At 43.4% G+C, this 18095-nt stretch overlaps 1 protein-coding gene across 1 annotated transcript; it reads right to left on the bottom strand.

Annotated features, from left to right (window-relative positions):
- Window positions 1-5933: 5933 nt before the first annotated feature.
- CCNQ (cyclin Q) lies at window positions 5934-16783 on the bottom strand. The gene is made up of 5 exons (XM_029068051.1): window positions 16609-16783; window positions 12151-12334; window positions 10224-10356; window positions 8550-8777; window positions 5934-6571 (listed from the first exon to the last, which is right to left on the bottom strand). The coding sequence occupies exons 1-5, from the start codon at window positions 16706-16708 to the stop codon at window positions 6482-6484; spliced, it is 735 nt and encodes a 244-aa protein (XP_028923884.1). The 5' UTR covers window positions 16709-16783; the 3' UTR covers window positions 5934-6481.
- Window positions 16784-18095: the final 1312 nt, after the last annotated feature.

Raw genomic sequence — 18095 nt, 5'->3', positions numbered from 1 at the left:
GTTTTTCTAAAGAGGAAAATGGCCTAGGCGATGAGGGACAAAAGGGTCATTCCGGCTAAGAGGTCTCATGCCCAAATCCACAAATGTCACCGGCAAACTTATACATGATTATACAAGAACACACTACTTCAATTTATCAAATTAGGATGGCACAAGGGAGATTATTAAGGAAGAGCGAGGAGCTTTCTTTCTGGGTTGATTGGATTACACGCTGGAGAATCAGGATAGAGTACGAAGTGATCTAGTTGGAAAGGTGATTAGAGATAAACAAGAAGTTTATAAAGGCCCAGCAGGGTTGGACTATTTCACCAAGATAGCAGGAAAATCCCCACTGAACCAGTGTGGACCACCGTAAGCCAGAGTCTGAGGAGAGCATAGAGGAATCAAACAGTGGGCCTCTCTTCTATACGCAGCATTGGTCATTTCAAATTCACTTGGGGGTCCTGTAGCTAAAATGGAGCCTGAGAAAGGGACGGAAGAGTGAACTAATTAAATACAGTCCGTTGGAGTTAAAGGAGCCTGTTCAAGCCTTGCAAAGAGAAGGCTAAGAAAGGACTTAGCCTTCAGGATAGCTTGTTGAGTGAAGTGAGCAGCTTTTCAGTTCCCACCGTAGACAGGACAAGGAGATATGGATTTAAATTGTAGAAAACTAGACTTTAGGAAGCACTTTCTGACTAAGAACTATAAGATATTGGGATGGTACAAGGGAAAGTTAGGACAAGTTAGTACAAGGGAAAAGTTAGCACCTTTCTTTCTGGGGTGATTTGAATACAATCGATCATCAGTGGTACTTATTGAGTGCAGACCACTGAATTAAGTGCTTGGGAGAGTATAATAGTGTAGATAGACAGGATCCCGGCCCCCAAAGAGTTTACATTCTACTGGGGGAGACAGAGGTTAGAATAAATTACACATAGGGAAAGGAACAGAATATAAAGATATACATAATATAAATTCATAATACATAATAATAATAATAATAACATTGGTATTTGTTAAGTGCTTACTATGTGCAGAGCACTGTTCTAAGTGCTGGGGAATCAGGTTGTCCCACTTGAGGCTCACAGTTAATCCCCATTTTACAGATGAGGTAACTGAGGCACAGGGAAGTTAAGTGACTTGCCCACAGTCACACAGCTGACAAGTGGCGGAGCGGGAATCCCTGCTCTGCTACTTGCCTGCTGTGTGAGCTTGGGCAAGTCACTTAATTTCTCTGTGCCTTAGTTACCTCATCTGTAAAACGGGGATTAAGACCGGAGGTTCCATATGGGACATGGACAGTATCCAACCTGATTAGTTTGCATTAGAGCTTAAATACCATGAAAAAAGATTTCTAGGATATTCCAGAAATGCTGTGGCAAGTAGAAGGAAAAAAACAAAAGATGAAATAGGATAGACAAGTGATTAAGAAGCATTGCTTCAATTCAATGTCATGAGTTTTAAATCATTAGAAGCAGCCAAACCTACTGTGGAAAAAAAATTTTACAACGTGCCAGATAGTAATAGAATTTTAAAAACGAATAAAAAGCCACACTTTTAGGCAAAAGGCAGAGGAAGTTGATTAGAGTCTAATGGAGAATTAGAAATAAAACAATTACTGGAATGAGTCTAAACTCATAAATCGTTGCCGAACTGTACATTACAAACGCTTAGTACAGTGCTCTGCATATAGTAAGCGCTCAATAAATACTATTGAATGAATGAATGAATAAATAAAGATGCATAAATTGACAGTTTTGTGGGACTCCACCAAAGAACGGCACTAAAGTTCTGACTGATAGACTTAACACATCTTGTAGTTTAATCTCTAAATACAGGGAGCAGAAATATATGTCAAAATTCATACTTTCTCCCAGTATATTCCTAATAATCAATCCATATTTTATTCCTCAAATGCCCCCCAAATAGCATACTAAAGTCTATTTGACCATGCCTTTTTCCAAAAGTAATTTCCCAGAATTGTTCATTTCCAGTGTGAATTGCATTGTGAATTGGAAGGAATAACATTTCTCTGAAATATTTGTCCTTGAGCTGTGGGTTCTGGATATTTGTTTGGTGGCAGAGCAGGGCAAGGTGGCTCTGAAAAATTCTCTTCCTTCATCTTATCCATTCCTAGCTTAGGGGTTTGCTCAGCTGCTCTTAAGGCTAATTCGGCACCTACTAGACCTTAACAGTTGGAACTCCAGCAGAGAAAAACCCTGGTCAAAAGGGTATGTTTCAGCCACGAATGTCCCTGGTAGAAATGAAAGAACAGGCTGGTTTCGTGTTTTATTTTCACAGCTCAACGGGCATTGTTTCAGTTTGAATGAGACAAACTACTGAATTTAAGAATCTTCACAAAGCAGAGATATTCAAGCTTCAACCTGAATTATACACACACTGTATTTTTCCTCTTTCCCCTCTCTCCCTTTATCAACAACGGTATTTACTGAAGACCTACTGCATGCACTGTTCTAGACCCTTGGAAATATAACTCTCTTCAGGGAACTCACAATCTAATGGTGGGGATAGGCAGACATAATTGTCAACCATATAGAGAACAGTAAAAAGATTCAAGAGTATATAGACTCAGATGATAAAAAACAAAAGGCATTGAAAAACCAGAACTCGAGCGATGACGACGGCTAAAGTTTAAGATATGACCAGGAATGTGGGGATTAATGGAGAATGTTTCATGGAAAAGGGTTTCGAAAGGGGACTGAAGTGGTTGGCTGGATTTAAGGAGGGGTTGGCCTTTCTGCACAGGAGGAAAGGACTGAGAATGGATTGAGCACGTGAGATCCAATGAGGTACACTGGGAGGAAGGAAGAGTGTGAGCTGGGGTATAGTGGGAGAGGAGTAGAGACACAGATGGCGATAGCAGGAGGAAAGTCTTCAAGTCCCTGGTCAGAAAGTTTTATGAGAAAATAGCTGTGGGAGATTTGAGATTTTTTTTCCCTATAATTATCTTCTTGTCACTCTCCTCCAGCATTTTATTATCATTATAGTACTTAAGTGCTTACTATGTGCTAAGCACTGTACTAGCGCTGGGGTAGATAGAAGATAATCATGCTGGACACAGTCCCTATCCTACATAGGACTCACGCTCTTAATCCCCATTTTGAAGATGTGGTAACAGGCACAGAAAATTTAAGAGACTCATCCTAGGTCATCCAGCAGATAAACAGAGGAGCCGGAGTTAGAACCCAGGACCTCTGACTCCCAGGCCTGTGCTCTTTCCACTAGGCCCCTTCAAATAACCTCTTGCTCTGCTGTTGCTCTCCATTTCCCTACTGGTCAGCTATTCCTACTGTCTGTAGGTGTTCCTCTTCCTATTTTCTTTGGGTTCTCTTCTTGCTCTTACCTATTCTCTGCCCTCTATCCCCTTTGCTCTTCTCCCTGTAATTTCACACTTCTCTTCCCTGTAATTTTGCCCTTATTCCTCCTTATGCCACCCACCAATAACAACAGGGACTCACGAGCATCTTGCTAGGAAGGGGTCGAGGCAACGCTCAGAAACAGGGAGGGCAATCACTTCTCTCTCAGGTTATCTCCTCCACTTCTGCTGCAGAAAGGGAGACGGCAGGAGACAGGAGAGGTAGAGTTGCAACAGACAGCGCTCGAGAGTTCCAAACAGCCCCTCTCTAGCCCCTCGAAGCCAAAGATGTGTTATGTTTCTTAGGTTGCATAATGGAATGGCGTCAATGGGACGCCTGAGATTTCTTGGTGTAAGTTTGCCGAACCTACAGCAGGTGGGATGTGCCACACTGGTTCCAGAGCCATGAAGCTCCCCTCCCAAATCCCCGTAAATATAGGCACCGCTTCCGAGCCATGTGATTCACTGGTAGGAGCTGAAGTGGAAGAAGGCTGAGGTTTAAGCCAAAAATACTGAGCATTAAGAGTCTTGGCACCATATTCAGACTTTACAAGGGTTAGGCTAAATGCAACTTGGACTGCTGGGTAAAAAAAATCTGGACCAAGCTTTTCCCTCCACCCCCAAAGCAGTCCACGGAGCCTGAGAGGGCTGCTGCTTGTGATTCAGGGGGCTTGAGTTCCACAGCTCCCCCATCCAAAATACAAACTCTGGGGACACAGTGGAGCTCGGTGTGTTCTCTAGGCTATTTTCTTCTCCGTATCAGGCCAGACACTCTGTGGCCACAGTGGTCTCCATGCCAACCATACAGCAGTCAAGGCAAAAGCAATCTTATTTTCCACACACTGATTACAGCTAGAATAGGGGGGAAATAGAGGGAAATAACAGGCTAGTGATTCACCAGTAATAGCTGGTAAATCACAGCGTTCAGGTTAAGCACTCAACCAGCTCTGAAAATGAATAGTTGGGGCAAATAAAAAAAAAACAAAAATTGGGGAGTAGTAAGAGACTTTTACCTTTCTTTTCACTGGGGTCTAATCACTCTAGATTTGAGCTCACAGTTTTGATTACAGAAATATACTCAGACTCCTGTTTATGAACTAGCCAAGATGTAAATCACGGTGGAAGATGGCACTGCAAAAAGTGGGCTAGAATGGTGAAAACGTTTGTGGGAAAGGATTCAAATCTAGTCTCAAAGCTAGTCCAAGTCAATTTTTCCACATAAAATAACTGACAGCTCAAATGAATCCTAAATGCAACGATGATTTAGTACTGGGCCAATACTGCTCAACCAACGTTTTTGAATCTTTAAGCCCTATCTGCAATTGCCTTCTCGATCAAGTTGTTAACCCATCTGGAATCTTAATTTTATAGACCTTTTCATAGCAGTATTTTAAAGTTTAGATGGAGGGGCTCGTTTGCCTACAAAAATGTCACAGACCATTTCTGCCCATAAATGTAATAATTTCAGCAGATACTGTTTACTGTGGGCAGGGAACATTTCTACCAATTTTACTATAGTGCACTCTCCCAAGCACTTAGAACAGTGCTCTACATGCAGTAACTGCTCAATCAATGCCATTGATTCATATAAAACACTTCTAAATAAGCATCAGTAACATTCACAAGACACTCTTTCCTTTCCCTCCCCTTTAAAAAAACCCAAAAAACCCAAAAACCAAAAAAATGAAATCAAAGCTACAAATTTTATACTTGGGGCATACTTTAAAGAGGAATGAGAAAAGATTCACTATCTTCTGATAAGCGTCTGAGCTTTTAATTTTCTGCAAATTTATCAAGTGCTTACTGAGTATAGGGCATTAAAAAAAGTGCTTCAGGCAGGTAAAATATGAATGGAATCTACAAATAATTCTCAAACCTCGATTTAGTCCATGCTTCAACTTTGACCCCTATCAAGTCAACAGATTTTTACCAGATTTAACAGCAAGCAGCTAAGGCCCATCAGTTTCACCTCCTTTCCCTATCCTTGCCCCTAGATATGTGGCAGGTGTCAATGAGCAATAAAATGGTGGCTAAGCAGTCAGCCAGAGGGGAAGCAAAGAAGTGGATAATCCAAGATCCTCTGCATGATCACATCCTTTAGATGATTTTAGATCAACACACAACCTAACCTGTTAAAGTTCAAAGAATATAGGGCTAAATACCTGTGACTTTCATTTCTGTATCACAAGAAAGCATTTCCACAAACACATTTATTCAATGGGGTGTAAATTAATTTATATTATAGGGAGTCAATGACATTTTCCAAATATATTAAATGAACCAAATTTGACAATTTGCATTTCAAATTCTAAACTCTTGGGAGGGATGTTCTAAAAACTACAATACACCTATTTTAGCGAAATCCACGTCATAGTTACAATGAAGTAATCTCAAACCTAAAAATGCTTCTGTTTCAGCACTTTAACCCAAATGCTGATATCATAGGAATATAGGGAACGTTTTCAAATTGTACTTACCATTTAAATGCAGAGAAAATTAACTCTCCCCCCCAAATAAAACTAGCCCTTATATTAACAGAATCCAACACAAAAGTAATAAAAAACACAAAGAAAAGTTGTCTGTGTTTATCCACACAATGTTTTATTAAACAAAATAAAATGCAATACATTTGTTAAAAGTTAACACTTCCTCAAATATAATGAAGAAATACTGATGCTCTCAACTGCGGTGTGCACCCAAGCCAGAGTTCAAATACTTGTAACACACTCTTGGCATCTTGGAAGTCAAATGAGGATCTTACAGTAGTATTGGGATTGTGGGGGTGGATTTAAGGTATAAAAAAATTTACCTCTATGCAAATTCCACCTCAAGGAAGTCAGAGAATAACCTGTTTAGAGGATAAGGACTGAAGAAAATGACCATTTTCCTGGGCATGCAAAACTGCTCCACAAATTCTAATTTCTTGCCACCAGCTTCCATGATAATTTGATGAAGATTCATTCCAGAAATTTTCCCCTGCTTCAAGAATTCCATCCTCAAGTTTCCCAGTCTTAGGCACATTCAAAGAATAAAAGTGTGCCTTTTTTCATTCTACTGGGTCCAACCCTTAACAAGATCATCAGTTGCTGCTCTTTACAATACTCCAAACTATTCTGTTGTTCCTTATTAGGGAATTTCTGTGTCCAGGGTGTAAATCTGAATTAGGTCAGATACAATATTATCAATGATTGACTTTGTAAGGTCTTCACTAAAAACCTAAAAAAGAAGAAAAAATTAAGTTTAGACGGACTTGCCTTTTATCAAAGAACATTCAAGATCATTCGGGTGTTTCTCTTCTCTTCAAATTCAATTGTTTCCTCTCTGAAGGAAATGATTACAGAGGGCAAGTTTGGATTTTCGTACACTGGTTGCAAGTTTAAATCAGAGATGATCAAAAACTTGCACTCTGGTATATTTGCTGGATTGCCTAAAAGGATTCTTGCTCTTCTAAAATGAGTGTTCTAGTTCTTTTCCAGAAGCCAAATGAGTGCACTGGAGATAACAGCAGTCAGTAAAAACCTTCAGTGGCTGCTCTTGCCTCTCCACATCAAGAAGAAATTTCTGACCATTGGCTTAAATCAATCAGTGGTATTTATTGAGCACTTTTTATGAGCTTAAGGCACTCATCAGCCCTCTCTCCTCCACCTACCCTCGCTCCTCTCCCACTACATCCCACCTCACCCACTTTGTTCCTCTCAAGCCAACTTACTTCAGAAACTAAAAAGTTTCCACATATTATTCCAGATAATATGAAACAGGGAAAATCCACAGAGAAAAGAGAGGGACGCCTTCCTCAAACTTAGAATGCAATCGATCCAGACAACGAAAAGGCTGCGAGAGTAATGATATTTACTAAGCACAGTGTACTGTACTAAGTCCTTGGGAAGTACAACAGAAGCGCAAGATGTGTTCCCAGCCCACCAGGAGCTTATACTTTAAATGAGGGATATGAACATAGAAATGTAAACAATATACACGTGGGCTGAAGATGAGCATAAGTAAATACGTAGATGCAAGAGGTGTCTGAAGGGTTGATAATGCAGATGATGACAATTAGACAAGGGAGGCTTCTTGAGGGAGGTGGGATTTTAGGAGGGTTTGAAAAAGGGGAGGACCAAGGTCTGGCAGATTTGGAGGGCCCTAGGGATTGGAAAAAGGCAAGATCAAAACCTTATTAAAGGCACATCTCCTCCAAGAGGCCTTCCCTGACTAAGCCCTCATTTCCTCTTTCCCCACTCCCTTCTGAATTGCCCCTGCACTTAGATTTGCTCCCTTTATTCACCCCTCCCTCATTCATTCATTCAATAGTATGCATTGAGGGCTTACTACATACAGAGCACTAAGCCCTCAGCAAAACAGCACTTATGTATATATCCATATTTATGTTCATTTCTTTCTCCCCCTCTAGACTGTAAACTCACTGTGGGCAGGAAACGTGCCTACCAACTCGGTTATATTTCCCCAAGCACTTAGTGCAATGCGCTGCACATATTAAGCGCTCAATAAATATGACTGATTAATTTGAGCTGGGTACTGAGGAGAGCAGATAAGAAAGCAGGAGGGAAAACTATTGGAGGCAAATGGTAATGAATCTACTGACTCTGGCATTTAAAGAAGAGCGCAGCACCTCAATTCAACTTCAGTAACTTAGTCTAGGGCAGTTCACCTGTCACCATGGCTTCTCTACTTCAGAATCTGCTGGCATTTACAATGGGATGCCCTGTCAGGAGGGTCACTTGGAGGTAAATCGCAAAAGAGAGGGTGAATATCAAATATGTTATAAACAAACAGTAGTAGAATTTATCATTTAAGAATATGGGAAGGACAGGAATTGTGGGAGACGGTGATGCCCCCAACAAGAAAATAATGCGACACATTCAGTTTCTGGAGTGTGCTCTTGGGGAACTCTCTCAAGGCTCATATCCCTTTTGAAATGGAAACAGATCTCTCTCAGACGATGACCTCCTCATAAATATACCTTATGAAAGCCAAAGTTAAGAGTGTTGAGTGGAGTTCTAGTTAGTTAATGAGATTTTGTAAATGGATGCAAAATTTCATAACTCCTATACGCCCTCCTTCTTCCTAGACGAATGACAGAGAGAACAATGACTGAGAAGCGGCAGGCCCGAGAATGGAGGCCTGATGGACTTTCATCCTAAAACCAGAAAAAAGCCCAGGCTGAATACCCTCTTACCTGCCACCATGGTTTCTCCGCCTCAGAATCCGCTGGCACCTCCACCCCATAGCACTGAAGGGCAAAATACAGCACGGCCACAGCAATGTGCTGGGCCTGGTAACGAAGGCAGAGTGCTCCGTGGTAACTATCCTGGAGGAGTGCCCACGCAGCCACCGAGATGGGGGTTCGTTCCCAGCTATGACGATTCATCCAGTGTTTTAAAGATATTAGGTAGTGCAGCAGATACTGAAAAGACACAAACATTGGGTCAGTTTTCTTTAATGGGAATTATTTCCTTCGAGTCTGGCTCTTCCTACACGAAGTCACCACTTCTGATTAACTAAATAAATCTCAAACATTTATTCTTCCAGAAAAACATCTTTCTTGTCCCCCTCAAATCAATTTGGAAAGAAAGCCAATGGACATGCTAGAAACTTTTTCAGGGGAAATGTGTACTTGGATATCAGCTGCCAGGCAGGAAGGAGTTTTAAGACAACTCCAGGGCCTAAATCCACTTGAGAAAAGAAATAAAGTTTATAAAATTCCTAATAAGAGAGTGGCATCTGCCTTTATAGCTTTTCCACTGACTCATGACCCTTCCTGAAATAACCGATTAGTACTTCTTAAAACTTGCTGTCTTTTTAACCATCTCTCACAGAGAACACTGTTTGGTCTGCCAGATATATATAAACCATTATTTTCCCTGAAGAAATTATTTTGTTTTTGTTAAATACACAGATCAGAATTCTTCCGTTCTTACTTACTTTTTGCCAGGCACTGTACCAGGTTTTGGGGTAGATACACGACAATTAGTTTGGACACAGCCCCTGTCACACATGGGACTCAGGGTCTTAATCCCCATTTTACAGGGAGTTTTACATTTTACAGACCAGGCACAGGGACATGGCGACAGACAAGTGAAAGAGCGAGGATTAGAACCCGGGTCCTTCTGACTTCCAGATCTGGGTTCTTTCCCCTAGGCCATGCTGCTTCTCGCAGGCCTTGCTGCTTCTTGCTTTTTCTAACTCATATTCTCTAGTTGCTCTCATTCTTCAGAGAATTCTTGGAATGCTCAACTTATCTCTGCAATTGTTTAAATTGTTCTTAAAAAAAGAACTGAGTTGGAGGCGTTATAGCTTTCACCATCTGTTGACCTATTTTGTGTTTCTATAGGCCAACTGCATGGGTCACCTCTTAACTGGCTACAGCAAGCACAGGTATCAGTAATTTTTGCTAAGGAAGACAGCTAGCTGCTCTTCTGAAAAGTTGCCCTATGTTTCAACTGACCTACAGCTGTATAGGAAATCTTTTAAATGGAATCCTGAATTTGTCACCTGCTCATCAGAAAACAGCTCTATCAACACCAGACTCCAGACCGGGACAAAGGTCGGTGACTGGTATTTAAGCAGATGAAAAATGCTCAACAAGACATAATTCAATAAGGACACAAGGAAATTAAATATGCCGGTTGAGTGGGGAGGGAGAGGGGAATTGGGGGATGGAGGGAAACAGAGATGACTTCCTGATTCCTGAAACATTAATTTGGGATCCAAAGGATGAGATGATTAACTTTCTGGCTAAAGAACAAAGATCTTGGCTTATTCGTCTTAAAGCCTCAACGAATGACCTCAATGCCGTGTCCCCTCCTCTTCCAGCATTCCTTTTCCCGCATGACAATTCTGAAGTACGTACTTTGTGTGGATGCTGGAAGGAGACCCGAAAACGTAAAACTCTTAGCATGAGTAGTTCACACTGAACGATGCTGTCTCTCAGTTCCCAGAAACGAGAGTCCAGCTCCAAGGGTTCACTTCTTGGATTCAAATACCTACATGGAGGAATAAGATGACTAGGATGTTTATGGATTTTCCCTCAATCACTTCCTCATGATGGTACTTCTTCAGTTGATCAACAAAGGAATGTTTTATTTACCAAAAAGTCAGGCTAATCACTTAAGCTTCCAGCACACAAGGCTTAAGAGTTTTAACAAGGAAAAGAGTTAAACTTGCATTTTCTTCTCTAGAAGGACTCCCAATATGATTCAGGGAAACGCCATTTTTTTTAAATCTACTTCTCACCCTGCCATAACATCAGCCAAAAAGGATGGTGGTTAAAAAATCCTTTTAAACCTTTTTCCAACAAGGAATTTTGCACCTCAGTATACGCAGCTTGGAATATTTTTAATTCCAGCCCCAACCTTTCACTGCCAGTCTAGCTAGTTGCTTAGGAATAGCGGGGGATTAGAGACACCCACACTGTAATAAATACATGGTCAATGTGTTTATTGGTCAGTGGTCATGAGTAGTTCCTTGTCCAAGTACCCAAGTACCCAAGGTTGTTTTTCTGCCAAACACTTGATTCTATACTTTGTGCCCCACCTAGACGGTAAGTTTGTTGTGGGAAGGGGACACGTCTACCAACTCTGTTTTACTGTACTCCCAACCATTTAGTACAGTGCTCTGCACATTGTAAGGACTCAATAAATAGCAATGATTGATTTTCTCACATAAACAGGACCACCCAAGTCTTATAGAACACCCTCCTTAACCACAATCAGGGTTTCCAATCATCTTCTCTTGTTACTCATCGTCCAACCTCCCCCTTCCCTCCTGATAAAGCCCCAACACTTCTTAGTCTCTCTTCCCTGTTATTCAACAGTCAAAAGCTAACAGACTCCCCAACCCCCTCCCTTCATCAGATCCCTGCCTGGTTTCCCCTCCATTTATCTCTTCCCCACACTCTGAAGCTGTCACTCTTGGAAACAAAATATTTCCTTCATCATCTGTTCTCAAAATTCAAGGACAAAGTAGTTTCCCTATAAGCTATAAGTGTCCCAGTAAGTGCCTGTGACTGAATGCTGCCTAATTACTTTCCATAAGTCATTTTGTATCATTTGGGGACCAAAGTACTACTTGAAGGTTTGGAGGGAAGCAGAGCTGGGCTGGCTCTGACAAAAGTACAAGGAAATCCCTGCAAAAAAAAGAGCAACACGGAGGCAATAGCTCCATTCCCCCAATTTTTTTTTCTGGTATTTGTTAAGTGCTTACTATATGCCAGCCATTCTACTATGCACTGAGTAAATACAAGCTAATCAGGTTGGACATAGTCCATGCCCCTCTATGGGGCTCAAAGTCCTAAACGCCATTTTACAGATGAGGGTAACTGAGGTATAGAGAAGTGAAGTGACTTGTCCAAAGTCGCACAGCAGACCAGTGGCAGAGGCGGGATCGGAACCCGGATCCTTCTGACTCCCAGGCCTGTGCTCTATCCACTAGGTCACACTGTTTCTCGATTAACCCTGCACGGCCCCAACAGCATCTCAAGTAAAACCACATGGGCACACAGGGGCCAGACCGGACCTGATGGGTGTAAGCTAAGAGGAGGAGTCTGAGCAGCCTTCCCTGTCGATAGATTCCATGCCAGGGTAGTTCTCCAATGGAAAAGAAAATTTTAAGTAGCCAATATAGTCCCACACTAGAATGCCATCACCTGGATCAGGTGTATTGTTGGAGAAGGCTATCTGATCTTACCCACTTGAACCTAGAGCACATATAGAAAGAATGGCATAATAGGATTGTTCTGTTTGCCAAAATCAATTCCAACCCAGCAAAGAAAAAGTTACCTGTGTGATACGTTAATAATGTCTCGAGTCCGCAGATGCTGCTCCTCTACTTTGCCTGCCAGGTAAATGGCAGACATAGCGACCAGATAAGGATCATATGCATCCAGGGTGGTCTCGCAGAAAAATTTGTGGTAAATGGTACAGGCCGTGGCGATGGGAATAGACTGCATTCCCAACTTGACACCTACGAAAAATAAGACATTTTTACTTCAGTTTGCATTTACTGACCCTTTACAACTAAATGGAACTGTAGTATTACTCATTCATTCATTCAATCGTATTTATTGAGTGCTTACTGTGTGAAGAGCACTTTACTAAGTGCTTGGAATGTACAATTCAGCAACAGATAGAGACAATCCCTGTCCAACAACGGGCTCACAGTCTAAACGGGGGAGACAGACAACAAAACAAAACAAGTAGTCAGGCGTCAATACCATCAAGATAAATAGAATCATAGATATATATACATCATTAACAAAATAAACAGAGTAATAATATATACAAATGAGCACAGTGCTGAGGGGAGGGGAAGGGGGAGCAGCAGAGGGTGGTGGGGAGGGAAGGGGGAGCAGAGGGAAAGGGGGGGCTCAGTTTGGGAAGGCCTTTTGGAGGAGGTGAGCTCTCAGGAGGGCTTTGAAGAGGGGAAAAGAGTCAGTTTGGCAGAGGTGAGGAGGGAGGGCATTCCAGGTCAGCAGTAGGACATGGGCCAGGGGTCGACTGTGGGACAGGCGAGAATGGGGGACCGTGAGGAGGTGGGTGGCAGAGGAGCAGAGTGTTAGAGGTGGGCTGTAAAAGGAGAGAAGGGAGGTGAGGAAGGAGGGGGCAAGGTGATGGAGAGCTTCGAAGTCAAGAGTAAGGAGTTTTTGTTTCGTGTGAAGGTTGATAGGCAACCACTGGAGGCTTTTGAGGAGGGGGGTGACATGCCCAGAGCCTTTCTGTGGAAAGATAATCTGGGCAGCGGAATGAAGTACAGACTGGAGCGGGGAGAGACAGGAGGATGGGAGATCAGAGAGGAGGCTGATGCAATAATCCAGTGGGGATATTATCAGTGCTATTACACTATTTCTTTTGAACTCCCCCAACTGCTTAGTACAATTTTCTTAAATTTAATCTTCTGATTAAATACGACTGATTGATACCAGAAGTTATCTCAGGAGAGATGTGGCCTGAGGGTGCCACTCTATACCCCAAACTGCCACTTCGGCAATTCCTCTCTACGTAAGCGCTTGGTTGCTGTTCTTTTCTGGTATTTGTTAAGCACCTACTATGTTGCCAGGCACTGTACTAAGCACAGAGATAGATACAAGCTAATCAGTTTGGACACAGTTCATGTTCCATTTGGGGCTCACCATCCTAATTCCCATTTGAAAGATGGGGTAACAGGCACAGAGACGTGAAATGACTTGCCCAAGGTCACACAGCAGACAAGTGGCAGAGCCCACCCCCTTCTACTCTCCCACCATAGTTCTTAGGTATCTAGGTTTATACTCTATTACCTTCTATCAGCAATTTATTTTAGTGTCCAGTCCCCTGAAGGATCATATCTACTAATTCTACTGAATTCTCCTAAGCACTTAGTACAGTGTTCCACACTCAGCAGGCACTCAATAAACACTACTGATGGATGAAACTAGAAAATGAACAAAAATACAACAGACGAGAATAAATGGCTTAATGTACATACACCTTCATTCCCACTGAGAGCAGGTCAAATCTTTCTTTTAATCAAATCGTATTTACTGAGCGCTTATTGTATGCACAGCATATATGGCTTAGTGGAATGAGCACGGGCTTGGGAACGAGAGGTCACGGGTTCTAATCCCAGCTCCGCCACTTGTCAGCTGGGTGACTTTGGGCTAGTCATTTAACTTCTCTGTGCCTCAGTTACCTCATCTGTAAAAGGGAGATTAAGACTGTGAGCCCCACGTGGGACAAACTGATTACCTAGTATTACCCCAGGGCTTAGAACAGTGCTTGGCACATTGTAAGCGCTTAACAAATATCCTCATCATCATCACTGTCCTAAGCGCTGGGGGCAGTAGGAGACACAGTGTGGCTTAATGGATAGAGCACGGACCTGGGGTTCAGAAGGATCTGGTTTCTAATTCCGCCTCCGACATGAGCCTGCTGTGTGACCTTCAGGAAGGCACTTAATAATAATAATAATATTGGTATTTAAGCACTTACTATGTGCAAAGCACTGTTCTAAGCGCTGGGAGGGATACAAGGTAATCAAGTTGTCCCAGGTGGGGCTCACAGTCTTCACCCGCATTTTACAGAAGAGGTAACTGAGGCCCAGGGAAGTGAAGTGATTGCCCAAGGTCACACAGCAAACAAGCGGCAGAGCCGGAATTAGAACCCATGTCCTCTGACCCCTCCAGCCCGGGCTCTTGCCACTAGGCCACGCTGCTTCTGGCTTGTAACCACCCCTGCGCTGAGCGTTCATTCATTTATTCAGTCCCTCAAATGTATTTATTGAGCGCTTCCTGTGTGCACTGTACTAAGCGCTTGGAAAGTACAATTCGGCAACAAATAGAGATAATAGTACAGTGCCTGGCCCACAGTAGGCGCTTAACAAATACCATAATTATTACTGAACGCCACTGATCGATCCAAGCGATTAAAAAGCCATTGATCCAGGACCCGGCCGAAGGGCCCCCACCACAGGGCGGACACGTGCATGTGGGTCATTCATTCATTCATTCAATCGTACTTATTGAGCGCTTACGATGTGCAAAGCACTGGACTAAGCGCTTGGAATGATTCGGCAAGAGATAGAGGCGATCCCTTCCCAACAAGGGGCTCACAGTCTAAACGGGGGAGACAGACAGCAAAACAAGTAGCCTGGTGCCAATATCATCAAGATAAATAGAATCACAGATACATGAACATCATTAACAAAATAGAGTAATAAATAATATATACAAATAGGCCCAAGTGCTGTGGGAGGGGAAGGGGGGAAGAGCAGAGGGAGGGGGGAGGGGGAATGGGGAGGGGAAGAGGGGCAGAGAGAAAGGGAGGGCTCAGTCGGGGAAGGCTTCAAGAGCATCCAAATAAATAGAATCATAAAAATTAATAAAATAGAGTAATAAATAATACATAGAAATAGGCACAAGTGCTGTGGGGAAGGGGGATGGAGATGGGGAAGGGAGGAGGGGCAGAGGGAAAGGGGGTGCTCAGTCTGGGAAGGCCTCGAGAGCAACAAAATAGAATCCGATATATACACAAGATTAACAAAACAAATAGAGTAATAAATAATATATAGAAATAGGCCCAAGTGCGGTGGGGAGGAGAAGAGGGAATGGGGAGGGGAGAAAGGGAATGGGGAGGGGAGCAGAGGGAAAGGGGGGGGCTCAGTCTGGGAAGGCCTCAAGAGCATCAGAATAAACAGAATCATAGATATATACACATCATTAACAAAATAGAGTAATAAATAATACATAGAAATAGGCACAAGTGCTGTACATTCCAAGCGCTTAGTACAGTGCTCTGCACATAGTAAGCGCTCAATAAATACTACCGAATGAAAGGGATGGGGAGGGGAGGAGGAGCAGAGGAAAGGGGGAGGCTCAGTCTGGGAAGGCCTCAAGAGCAACAAAATAGAATCTGATATATACACAATATTAACAAAATAGAGTAATAAATAATGCATAGAAATAGGCCCAAGTGCGGGGGGGAGGGCAAGGGGTGCGGGAATGGGGAGGGGGAGCAGAGGGAAAGGGGGGTCTCAGTCGGGGAAGGCCTCAAGAGCATCAAGATAAATAGAATTATAGATATATACACAACATTAACAAAATGGAGTAATAAATAATATATAGAAATAGACACAAGTGCGGTGGGGAGGGGAAGGGGTGCGGGAACAGGGAGGGGAGGAGGGGCAGGGGGAAAGGGGGGGGGGGGCTCAGTCTGAGAAGGCCTCAAGAGCAACAAGTAGAATCATGGATATATATAAACAGCACTAACAAAATAAAGTAATAAATAATATATAGAAATAGGCCCAAGTGCTGTGAGATGGGGAAGGGGTGTGGAAATGGGGAGGAGGGGCAGAGGGAAAAGGGGGGGCTCGGTCGGGGAAGGCCTCAAGAGCATCAAGATAAATAGAATTATAGATATATACACATCGATAACAAAATAGAGTAATAAATAATATATAGAAATAGAGACAAGTGCGGTGGGGAGGAGAAGGGGGGTGGGAATGGGGAGGAGGGGCAGAGGGAAAGGGGGGGCTCAGTCTGGGAAGGCCTCGAGAGCATCAAGATAAATCGGATCATAGTTATACCCACAACATTTAGCGAAATAAATAGAGTAATAATAATATAGAGAAATAGGCACAAGTGCTGTGGGGAGGAGAAGAGGGAACGGGGGGCGGAGGGAAAGCGGGGGCTCGGGCCGGGCCGGGCCGGGCCGGGCCGGGCGGGCCTCCAGGAGGAGGTGAGGAGGGCGGGCATTCCGGGTTACCTGCCTCCATGATGAAGCGAGTCATTTTGAAGTGGACTTTGGCGTCCGGGGCGGCTTTGCCCTCGGCCGGGGGCCGGTCGGGGTCCGGGCCCGGTTCCATGGGGCCCCTCCGCCGCCTCTGGGGAGGCCCGGTCCTCCCAGGGCCGGTCCTGCCAGGGCCGGTCCTCCCGGGCCCGCCGCGCGCGCGCGCGCGCCCCCCCCCCTTCCCCCGGCGCGCGCGCTCGTGCGCCGTAACCCCGCCCCTTCTCGGGGCCGCGCGGACGTGACGTGCGCGCACGCGCCAAGGGCCGCCCGGCCCTTTCCCCTCGGCGCCGGGACCCCGCCCCTTGCGGCCCAGACTTCATTCATTCAATCGTTCATTCATTCATTCGTTCATTCATTCATTCGATCGTTCATTCATTCAATCGTTCATTCATTCATTCAATCGTTCATTCGTTCGTTCGTTCATTCGTTCAATCGTTCATTCATTCATTCATTCGTTCATTCATTCATTCATTCGTTCATTCATTCGTTCATTGATTCATTCAATCGTTCATTCATTCTATCGTTCATTCGTTCATTCATTCTATCGTTCATTCATTCATTCGTCCGTTCATTCATTCAATCGTTCATTCATTCAATCGTTCATGCAATCGTTCAATCATTCAATCGTTCATTCATTCATTCGTTCAATCGTTCATTCATTCATTAATTCGTTCATTAATTCATTCAATCGTTCATTCATTCATTCATTCGTTCATTAATTCATTCAATCGTTCATTCATTCTATCGTTCATTCATTCATTCGTTCGTTCATCCATTCAATCGTTCATTCGTTCATGCAATCGTTCAATCATTCAATCGTTCATTCATTCATTCAATCGTTCATTTGTTCATTCAATCGTTCATTCATTCATTAATTCAGTCATTCATTCAATCGTTTGTTCATTCATTCATTCAATAGCATGGATTGAGCGTCTGCTATGTGCAGAGCACTGGACTAAGCACTTGGAATGAACACTTCGGCAACAGAGAGAGACCATCGGGCTTGGGAGTCAGAGGTCATGAGTTCGAATCCCAGCTCTGCCACTTGTCAGCTGTGTGACTGTGGGCAAGTCACTTCACTTCTCTGTGCCTCAGTTACCTCATCTGTAAAATGGGGATTGACTGTGAGCCTCACGTGGGACATCCTGATTACCCTGTATCTACCCCAGCGCTTAGAACAGTGCTCGGCACATAGTAAGCGCTTAACAAATACCAACATTATTACCATCCCTGCCCATTGTCGGGCTCACGGTCTAATCGGGGGAGGCAGGTGGACAAAAACAAGACAACATCATCACGATAGATAGAATCCATTCAATAGTATTTATTGAGCGCTTACTATGTGCAGAGCACTGGACTAAGCGCTTGGAATGGACAATTTGGCAACAGATAGAGACAATCCCTGCCCAATGATGGGCTCACAGTCTAATCAGGAGAGACAGGCGGACATAAACGAGACAACA

Source organism: Ornithorhynchus anatinus, chromosome 6 (genome assembly GCF_004115215.2).
Source record: "Ornithorhynchus anatinus isolate Pmale09 chromosome 6, mOrnAna1.pri.v4, whole genome shotgun sequence".
Classification (NCBI taxonomy): domain Eukaryota; kingdom Metazoa; phylum Chordata; class Mammalia; order Monotremata; family Ornithorhynchidae; genus Ornithorhynchus; species Ornithorhynchus anatinus.
Note: the sequence above shows the minus strand (reverse complement) of the source record. Positions and strands in the feature narration are given on the sequence as shown.